Source organism: Gekko japonicus, unplaced genomic scaffold (genome assembly GCF_001447785.1).
Source record: "Gekko japonicus isolate JY-2015 unplaced genomic scaffold, Gekko_japonicus_V1.1 scaffold505, whole genome shotgun sequence".
NCBI classification, from domain to species: domain Eukaryota; kingdom Metazoa; phylum Chordata; class Lepidosauria; order Squamata; family Gekkonidae; genus Gekko; species Gekko japonicus.
This window is the reverse complement of record NW_015169788.1, coordinates 242,317-252,968: the sequence shown is the minus strand read 5'-3', so window position 1 is coordinate 252,968 and position 10,652 is coordinate 242,317. Positions and strand designations below refer to the sequence as shown.

The following is a 10,652-nucleotide window of genomic DNA, read 5'->3' as shown; positions in this document are numbered from 1 at the left end:
TGTCTTCAGCCCTGCACACACTCCAAGGTCTGCGGCACCCACGTACTCTGTCTCCCCAGACGATTCCGCCTGGTCTTTTCCGAGCACCGTGCAACTGTCCCAAGCCGACTCTGTCTTCAGCCCTGCACACACTCCAAGGTCTGCGGCACCCACGTACTCTGTCTCCCCAGACGATTCCGCCTGGTCTTTTCCGAGCACCGTGCAACTGTCCCAAGCCGACTCTGTCTTCAGCCCTGCACACACTCCAAGGTCTGCGGCACCCACGTACTCTGTCTCCCCAGACGATTCCGCCTGGTCTTTTCCGAGCACCGTGCAACTGTCCCAAGCCGACTCTGTCTTCAGCCCTGCACACACTCCAAGGTCTGCGGCACCCACGTACTCTGTCTCCCCAGACGATTCCGCCTGGTCTTTTCCGAGCACCGTGCAACTGTCCCAAGCCGACTCTGTCTTCAGCCCTGCACGCATTCCAAGGGCCGTGGCACCAACGTACTCTGCCTCCCCACAGGACTCTGTCTGGTCAGTCCCCACAACCGTGCGGCTGTCACAAGCTGACTCTGTCTTCAGCCCGGCACGCATTCCAAGGGCTGTGGCAACAACATACTCTCTCTCCCCGGAGCAGAACGTATTTTCTTTTCCCAGCCCCCAGGACCTGTCACAAGCCGGCTCTGTCTTCGACCCTGCAAGTGCTGGTTTGGGGCAGACATACTCTGCTGGCCCACTAGACTCTTCTGCAAGCTTTCAGGACCCCATGTGTGGCAGCCCCTATGCCCCTTGGAGCCTACCGAGTGGCCCCTTTCCAGAAGGTGCCCCACTCGATTTTTCCATCTACTCATTCCCCAGCAGCCAGCAAATGTCACAACCTCTCTCTATGTTCAGCCATGCAAGTCCAGCGGGTTCTTTTGGGCCTACGTACTCTTACTCCCCACAGAACTTTGCATTCTCTTCCCCGAGCCTTCCTTCTCCCCTGTATGCCTCCAGTCCTTTCCCCTTACCCCCACAGGCTCCCGCAGGCCCCCTAGGGCCGCAGAGCCCTGCCCCTTTTGTCCTGCAGCCCCCTCCCCCAGGCAGGAAGGCCCGGAAACCCTCATCGCCCGGTGCTGCCCCAGCTGCTGCCCTTCGCACCCAGACTCAGGATTCCCAGAGGCCTCCCGACGTGCGGCCGAAGGAACGCAAAGAGACGTCCTCGAAGACGAGCAGCGATGCGAAACCGAAAGGTGAGAGCGCCCCTAAGGGTCCCGAGGTGGGGGTGGTGGAGCAACTTCCCTCTCTGGACCCCCGAAATGAACTCTGAGCAGAAAGTGGCCAGAGAGCACCACGCGGGCTGCCAGCCCCACGTCCAGACCCTCCGGCCTTGCCCTGGGCACAGAGATCCAGCGTGTCAGGAGCAGGGCCCAAGTGAAGGGCCCAGAGAGCCTGTGGCCATGGCCTGGAGAGTCCCTGGAGATCCGGCCTGAGGCTGAGGGGCCACCGTGGGCAAGAGAGGTAGGCCGAGGTCTGTCTCCGGAAGGCAGTCCGGACAGGCTGAAGGCTTGGCAGGGCCCGGGGAGCCAAGGAGCAGAGTAGGCAGCGGAGAGGCGTCTGTGGGAGAACACGTGTGCAAGCGTTCAGCTGCCCAGGAAGTCTGCTCCAGAGGGGGGGGCGTTCTACGGCACCAGACATGGGAGCAGGGATGGCCAGGGCCGCAAGACCTGGGCCCCTACTCCTGTGGCCCAGGAAGGCCTGTGTTTCCCCCGTGACTCAAGGGGCAGGGCTCCCAGCCAGTTCCCAGGCCCAAGGCAGGTAGCGTTGCCTGGTCCAGGTTGGGAATTCCCTGGAGATGGGTTGTTGTTGTTGGTTTTGAGCCCGAAGAGGGTACGGTTTGGGAAGGGAGAGACTTCAACAGGGCACAATGCCAGAGAGCCCACCTCCTAAAGCGGCCCTTTTCTCCAGGGGAACTGATCTCTGTCACCTGGAGATCAGCGGTAATAGCGGGAGATCCCCAGGCACCACCTGGACTGACCGAAAGAGAAGGTTTTGGATGTGTCCGAGTGGCACCCCAGAGGCTGTATTCGTAGAGCCCCCAGAGCCTGGGAGCACTTGCTGCCCGGGTGCTGGTGGGGGAAGCTCTGGGCCAGGAGTGGAGGGGCTCCAGTGTGACGTTCAGCATCCTCGCCTAGTAGGCACCACGCACCGCGCCCCCCCAGAGTTAGACACCAGCCGGGGATGCTGTGAGTCACATCAGGCGCCTCCCGCCTGAACGCAGAGTGCCTGGGCCTCAGCAGAGCCCCCTCCCTCCTCGCTGCGTGCAGGGGGTGGGCAGTCCAGTTAGCCTGAGCAGAAGAGAGTCGGGCTTTTTCTCCTCCGGCTTTCTGTGCGCTGCATCTAGACAACAGAACACAGCACAGCTTAAGGCTAAAACCCTCCCCGTCACTGCCCATTTGAAGGAAGTTGGCGCAGGGAAATCTTCAGGTGTGTGATTAGGCACGTGCAGGCTGAAAGGAGGCACTCACGCAGGGAGGCTCCTGTGTGCTCCCCCACCAGGGTGGGTGCCACTCGGTGCTTGCTCTGTATATATCACGCTCCTTCCTGGCTACCAGTGAAAATTTCCCTCCCCTATTTGGAGTATTATTAAGAAGCACGAAAGCTAGAAATGACTGAGCCAAATAGCACATGATGCATGAGAAGTTGCGACTGGATTTCCCAGCAATCTCTAATACAACACCAACACATGCACACACACACACGGGCTAGTTGCTCCATGACAGCAAAGCACAGAGACGAGCAGCAGCTCCCTCCCAAGGGACATGTGCCCAAACCGAAACCCCCCTCGCCCTCCACTCCCACAAGTGCTTTCTTGCATCTCTCTGAATATTGTCCAGTCTGACCCTCAATGCACCCTGCCCTGTGGCGAGTCAGGCTTCTCCCCTTTCCAGTCCTGTTCCCAGTTGATTCAGGCATGGGAAGGGCCACTTGAACCCTCCCCAGTGAGTTGCTTTGTGCCAAGCCATTGTGTTGCAAGGGGAGGCAGGGAGACATTGGAGCTGAAGGGACCTTGAGGACAGGGAGCTGCCATAAGCCATCCTGGGGGCTGCTCCTGCTCTGAGATCTGCACATGCCTTTTGTCCAAGATTTCCCACCGGTCAGAGCCCCTTACACGAGGGGCGCAGCTCGCAGTGGCGCTCATCATCCGGGGCGATGGTTCCCCAGAGGCGAATTAGCTTCTTTGGCCTCTAGCCATGCTAGAAAGATCCCATCCTCGCCGCCAGTGTTAAATAGTGGGTTTAACACGGCAGATGTGAAGGCAGAGTGATTTCAACAAGCAGCAGTTTATTGCATCTCAACAGGAATGCTTCACATGAGACAACTGCCCTAACTATATACACCTAAGCCACTCCCAGCCCCCATGCGATTGGTGAGTTCAAATGGCCTCCAGGCTCCAAATTGGCTGGCAGTCCTCAGAGGCCAATCCGCAGGCAGGGTCCAGGATCCTGCCTGCCTTTGTTCTGGGGCTTCAAGCTCCAGCTAAGTGACCAGCCCAGACATGCCTCTCCACGATCCCTCTAGGTGGCCTGCCAGATAAGTCCAGGCATGCCTCCAGCAGCAGGAAAGCCGGAGTGGAAGGCTGCTCATGTCCAGACATAACATTGGGAACAAAATATATAATTGCTTTTGCTGACATGGAAAAACCGTCAATCTGACTGTCACACAGCCTCTTACCCCAAATGCAAAACTGGTCAGGAGCCCAGAGACCAGGGTGTGCTGGCCAAATTCTTAGCTCCAGTTGCTAAAGCATGTTGCACAGAGACCCGACCAGGTGGCATGCAAGCCACAATGCTGGGTACCCATGTGGTGCACACCAGGGCTTTGTACATACAGGCAGAAAACTGGTCCACTCCCTCCACATCACCCCTCCCCTAGTACTTTCTGCTGCTCTCCTGGCATGAAGCCACAGCCTCAGTGGGTCCCTTTCCGCCAACACCTGCCTGCCCAGCAGAGGCTGTCTGTCTGGCTGTCTGGAGCTCAGCTCCTGCCTGTCAGTCTGAGAAGGGAGGTGGCTGGAGAGGCAGGAGGAGAGAGGGAAAGGCCCATGGGGAGGGGAGGCTGCTGGCTGGGAATCCTTGTGTGGTCAGCGGAGCCCAGAAGGGGTGGGTGCTGCGGGTGAGCCAGGAGGCTGACAGCTGTGAGGAAGCCCAGTCCAAGCACTGCCGGGGATAAGGCTAACGTTGGGGTGGGCAGGGGAGAGCACCTGGCCTCGCTTGGCTACACTGCTGGAGCACCCCTCGCTGACTGCACGTACCCTTTCAGATGGCAAGCAGGAGAACATGGAGCGCATTGTCGGGGAGATTGCCTTCCAGCTGGACCGCAGGATCCTCTCCGCTATCTTCCCTGACCAAGTCCGTCTCTACGGCTTCACGGTCCGCAACATCCCCAAGAAAGTCATGCAGGTGGGGGGAGTTTATGCTTATTGCCAGGGGTCGTTTCGTAGAAAAAGAGCTAGGGGAACTCATTAGCATAACTCATTAGCATATGCCACACCCCCTGACATCACCAGAAGTGCAAGGCCGGCGGGAGTGCGAGGAAGCCCCACCAAGGCCCTCCCTGGCCCCAGGCAGGCAGGGGTGGGGAGAGGTGGGGAGGAAGCAACTTACCCTCCCTCTTCTCCTGGCTCCTCCTGGCTGAATGAAGGCCAGAAGCGGGGCGGCCGGAAGCAGGGGGCAGGGCTTTGTCATGTGCCCCGCCCCCCTGCACCTCACCCGGGGAACGGCGATCCCCCGCGATTCCCCCAAATCGACTTCTGCTTATTGCCCCCTTCTTGGTCCCGCCGCGCAGTGCGGAGAAGAGGGCCCTTACCCACAGGCGCCAGCAGAGCCGCCGGGCTTCAGTGGGACTTGGCGGCCTGCGGGTGACCTGTGGAGTCCAGCCGCTTGGATACCCGGGCAGTCAAGGCCAGACTGTCTGAGCTCCACAAGGGACTCCGGGGGAACATCACTCTGTCAGGGGTCTTCAGTGCCTCTCGTCCCCTCACCTATTGCCAGGCCCAGGTTAGCCAACCCATCCCCTGGGCTTGTAATAGAGACACGCCTTTACATTCTGTGTTGTACGGAGCAAGGATGGGTGGTGATTTGAAGTTCCAGTTGTCTGTAGCCCAAAATGTGTTTATGGGCTGGCGGGCTGGCGGGCTGGTTAACTCCTGACTGGATAGCCGGTACAAATTGGGACCAGACTCAAAAGGCGAAAAGGGGTGGGGGTGGGGGGTGGGGCGAGACCAAGAAAAGCATAAGGAGGAGGGGTGTGTGTGTGTGTTCGTGGGGGTGTGTGTCACCCACTGCAGTCTCTGGCCCGGGCCAGGCCGCCTTCCAGGCCACCGGGCATTTCTGCTCCTCTGTTGTCTTCTTGTTTGAGTTCTATGGCATTTGTTTAAGATCACATGAGAAGCTCAAATGAGTATTTAAAAGAAGGGTGGAGCTTCTTGGATTAAATCACGCAGGGTTGTTGTCACCTGCTCCAAACTGGGGTGGTTAATGGAGCTCTGGGGACAGTCCCTGCGGAGGAGGCCCAGCAAGGACGTGGTGCCACAGCATAGAAGAAGGAGGAGGAGGAGGAGGAGGAGGGGAGGTTTTCATGCCCCATTCTTCTCTGCCTTAAGGAGTCTCAGAGCGGCTCACAACCTCCTTCCCTTCCCCTCCCCACAACAGCCAACTTGGGAGGTAGGCGGGGCTGAGAGAGTTCAGAGAGAACTGGGATTGGCCCCCAAGGTCACCCACCCAGCAGGCTTCATGTGGAGGAGGAGGAATCAAGCCCCATTCTCCAGATTAGAGTCCGCCGCTCTTCACCATAAGTTGACCACAACTCGATGGCACATCCCACGACTGGGCATATCCTGCAGTTAGCAGTCAGCCGTTTCGTGGCAATACAAGTATACAGATAGGTGTTTTAATGACTCCAGAACCCACAGCAAACAAAGATGCTATGGCTTGAGTTCATGTTTGTGGCTCACGGCACACCTGCCTGCAGCATCCACCCTACCTTTTTTGGTTTTGGTTTTGAACTGGTTGGTGGGCACGCACTCTTCCCCTATCCCAGAGACACGTGTGACTGTGGCCAACTTCTCACCCATGCAGAAGGTTACAGTCACCCCAGTCCCATCCCCAGCACCTCCGGGTAAGCATGGCCCTCAGGAACCAGGTCTGGGGAAAAACCCTCCCCACCCAGGACCCCAGACAAGCTCCACTAGAACAGGTCGTCCTGGCTAGAGAGACCCAGGATCTGACGTTGCGTCAGGCATCTTTGCGCCTTCACATGTTGGGGGGCCGAGATGCCCTTCTGCCCGTCCACCAGGCCCAGACCCCATCGTAATGCTCTTCCTCTCTCCACAGAGTGGAAACGACCCCTACTCCCAACTGAGCGACAAGCAGGCCTCGGCCATCATGGAACGCTACGACACTGTCATGAATCGCCTGAAGCCTTTGGGCTATGACCCCAACGACCATCCCAGGATCACGGAGCACGTGGTGAACACTTTTGGCATCCTCCGGGAGCGGCCAGAGATGTCGGGGGCTGAAGCCGCCTCCTACAATGACATACAGAACCTGCGGAACGTGGTCAAGGAGACCGTCCCCTCGGACATGCACAACGACTGCCTGCTGCTACTCAACTGCCTCCACCAGCTGTCGCAGGACGACGGGAAGCCCTTGTTCATCTGGTAACACCCACCCGCCCCTTCCCTGCTGTGTACCCACTGCAAGCACAATAAACCATCTGAAACTGCCTGGCCAAGGGTGTCTTTGTGCCTCGCAGCCCACAGCCAATTTCTCCTGCCTCCCTGCTGCGCCTCCATTACTGGACAGAGGACCGTCTTCCTCCTGAAGGTGGCTCCCAGGGGGTGGCCTTCAAAATCCCCTGCAAAATGGAGGACACGGTAGTACTCACTGGAGTTGCCAACCTCCAGGGGGTGCCTAGAGCTCTCCAGGCAACAGAGTTCAGTTCCACTGGAGAAAATGGCCGCCCTGGAAGGTGGGCTCTCTGCCGTTATGCACCACTGAAGTCCCTTCCCTCCCCAAGCCTGGCCCTCCTCAGGCTCCGCCCCCAAAGTCTCCAGGTATTTCCCAACCCAGAGCTGGCAACCCTGGTACTCACTGAGAGTGTTGAGACAGTGTGTGTGGCTGCAACAAAGAAGGCCAGCGCTATGCTGGGGATTATTAGGAAGGGAATTGAAAACAGATCAGCCAGTATCACGATGTCCCTGTATAAATCAATGGTGCAACCTCATTTGGAGTACTGTGTGCAGTTCTGGTCACCACACCTCAAAAAGGATATTATAACTTTGGGAAAAGTGCAGAAAAGGGCAACTCGAATGATAAAAGGGTTGGAACACTTTCCCTATGAGGAAAGGTTAAGGCGCTTAGGGCTTTTTAGCTTGGAGAAACGACGACTGAGGGGTGACATGATTGAGGTTTACAAGATGATGCATGGGAAAGAGCAGGTAGAGAAAGAGGTCCTTTTCTCCCTTTCTCACAATACAAGAACTCCTTGTGGGCACTCCATGAAATTGCTGAGCGGTCGGGTTAACAGAACGGATAAAAGGAAGTCCTTCTTCACCCAAAGAGTGATTAACACATGGAATTCACTGCCACAGGAAGTGGCGGCGGCTACAAGCATGGACAGCTTCAAAAGGGAATTAGATAAGCATATGGAGCAGAGGTCCATCAGTGGCTATTAGCCACAAGGTATAGATAGGGGCTCTGGGGCAAGTGATGCCCTGTCTTCTTGGTGCTTGGGGGGAAGAGGTCATTTCGGGGGGATACGGGTGAGGTACGGGGGGCGGGGCACATCTGTCAAGGATGGGCGAGTGGGCGTCAACATGGCAAATGGGGTTCAATGTGGCCAAGTGCAAGGTGATGCACATTGGAGCCAAAAATCCTAAATATAAATACACATTGATGGGGTCTGAACTGGCAGAGACTGATCAAGAGAGAGATCTTGGAGTTGTAGTGGATAACTCACTGAAAATGTCGAGACAGTGTGTGACTGCAATAAAGAAGGCCAATGCTATGCTGGGGATTATTAGGAAGGGTATTGTAAACAGATCAGCCAATATCATAATGCCCCTATATAAATCAATGGTGAGACCTCATTTGGAATACTGTGTGCAGTTCTGGTCACCACACCTTAAAAAGGATATTATAGCTTTGGAAAAAGTGCAGAAAAGGGCAACTCGAATGATCAAAGGGTTGGAACACTTTCCCTATGAGGAAAGGTTAAAGCGCTTAGGGCTCTTTAGCTTGGAGAAACGACGACTGAGGGGTGACATGATCGAGGTTTATAAGATTATGCATGGGATAGAGCAGGTAGAGAAAGAGGCACTTTTCTCCCTTTCCCACAATACAAGAACTCGTGGGCACTCAATGAAATTGCTGAGCGGTCGGGTTAGAATGGATAAAAGGAAGTACTTCCTCACCCAAAGAGTGATTATAACATATGGAATTCACGGCCACAGGAGGTGGTGGTGGCTACAAGCATGGACGGCTTCAAGAGGGAATTAGATAAGCATATGGAGCAGAGGTCCATCAGTGGCTATTAGCCACACGGTATAGATAGGGACTCTGGGGCAACTCCATGAAATTGCTGAGCACTCAATGAAATTGCTGAGTGGTCGGGTTAGAACGGATAAAAGGAAGTACTTCCTCACTCAAAGAGTGATTATAACATATGGAATTCACGGCCACAGGAGGTGGTGGCGGCTACAAGCATGGACAGCTTCAAGAGGGAACTGGATAAGCATATGGAGCAGAGGTCCATCAGTGGCTATTAGCCACAAGGTATAGATAGGGGCTCTGGGGCAAGTGATGCTCTGTGTTCTTGGTGCTTGGGGGGGGGGCAACAGTGGGAGGGCTTCTAGTGCTTGGGGGGGCAATAGTGGGAGGGCTTCTAGTGCCCTGGCCCCACTGGTGGACCTTCTCATGGCACCTGATATTTTTGGCCACTGTATGACGGACAGACTGGATGGGCCATATGCCTGATCCAACATCAGCTTGTCTTATGTTCTCATGTACCCAGCCTGACAGCTGATTCCTAGCAGCAGGGACATTGTGAATACTGGTGGCCTGACCAACAGGGTGGGCAGGAAATTTCCTGTAGCAGAAGAGATTTCCCAAACAGAAAGAGGAGGGATGCGGCTGAGTGCCCCTGAACACTTAGTATGCTCTTTTGCCCAGAATGGAACAACTCCACCCCCACCCCCCAATAGAGCAAAAGTGTTTATCTTGCCTTGCACGTCTAGAAACTGCCAGTCCTTGGTGTGTAATCAGATATCCTGCACCTTAGTACCTTTGGGGAGACCCTGTCTGAGAGGCAAACAGAGGAAATTTACTGCAGGACATAGCCTGTATTCTACCCTCTGCGGACTGGCTGACCATTGTAGCATCACCTGGGGAACCTATATAAACCCAAGCAGTCCCTCTGCATTCACCTTGCATAGTGGAAGATCTCCCAGGGGGCTGGGTCTCGTTCTGGGACAAGAGGTGTGCATGGATGTGCTCTGTGCACTCTTGCCAGCCCCACACTTTGATGTCTCACTGCACCCCCGGGCTTCACAACCACAGGCACAGATGGTTCTCTCGTTGTACCCTTCCGTTCTGGCCACCTACCAAGAATTAAATGTCTCAGTTGAGCCTGCAAGACTCCACCGTTCCCTCAACTCAAAATGGCTGCTGGTCAGCAATGGGCTGGAGGAGCACGTAGGGAACCAGGAGTCTCTTTCTTCTCTCTCATGACAATCCAGTCACAAAGGACCTTTAGGAAGCTGATGAAGGAGGTTCCTACCTGAGAGCTTTGAATGTTATCTGGGTGGCTGATATTATTTCTTGTTTCCATTATGTGTTCAGGTTGCATTTTTATTGGTATGATGCTTTGTAAACCCCTTCAGGTTTGATGGGGAAAGTAATGAGAGAACAAAAGTTCTCTTGGCTTGATCTCAGAGTCCATAACGCAGGGGAATCAACAGTGGCCAACTATACCAGGCTGATCTGCAGACTGACATGCTAAGTTGGTACCCTGCTTGAATTCTTCTGTTTGGCTTCATTGTAGCAGCAGACAACTTCTGCTGGTGTTTTTAGGCTGTTATTGGCAGGGGTCATTTTGTAGAAAAAGAGGTGCAGGAGCTCATTAGCATAACTCAGAGGTCATTTTTGGGGGGATCGCGGGGGATCGCAGTTTCCCCAGGTGAGGTATGGGGGGCGGGGCACATGACGAAGCTCCGCCCCCTGCTTCCGGCCGCCCCGCTTCCGGTCCTCATTCAGCCAGGAGGAGGCAGGAGAAGAGGGAGGGTAAGTTGCTTCCTCCCTGCCTCTCCCCACCCATGCCTGCCTGGGGCCAGGGAGGGCCTTCACGGGGCTTCCTTGCACTACCGCCGGCCTTGCAGGTCCACTGCCGGGCCCCTCATGGGGCTCGGCAGTGGAGCTGCAAGACCGGCGGCAGCGGCCGGGACCGTTGGGGGCGGGGTATGTGGCCTTATGACACACTTCCGGTGATGTCAGGGGGTGTGACATATGCTAATGAGTTATGCTAATGAGTTCCCCTAGCTCTTTTTCTACGAAATGACCCCTGGCATAACTCATTTGCATATGCCACACCCCCTGACATCACCAGAAGTGTGTCAGAAGGCAACACCCACA

General features: G+C 55.7%; 1 protein-coding gene across 1 annotated transcript; it reads left to right on the top strand.

The window, feature by feature from the left end:
• Positions 1-764: 764 nt before the first annotated feature.
• Positions 765-6,686, top strand: LOC107115282 (speriolin-like). The gene is made up of 4 exons (XM_015416959.1): positions 765-803; positions 1,001-1,214; positions 4,285-4,424; positions 6,357-6,686. Exons 1-4 carry the CDS (start codon positions 765-767, stop codon positions 6,684-6,686), a joined length of 723 nt encoding a protein of 240 aa, XP_015272445.1.
• The last annotated feature ends 3,966 nt before the right edge of the window (positions 6,687-10,652 follow it).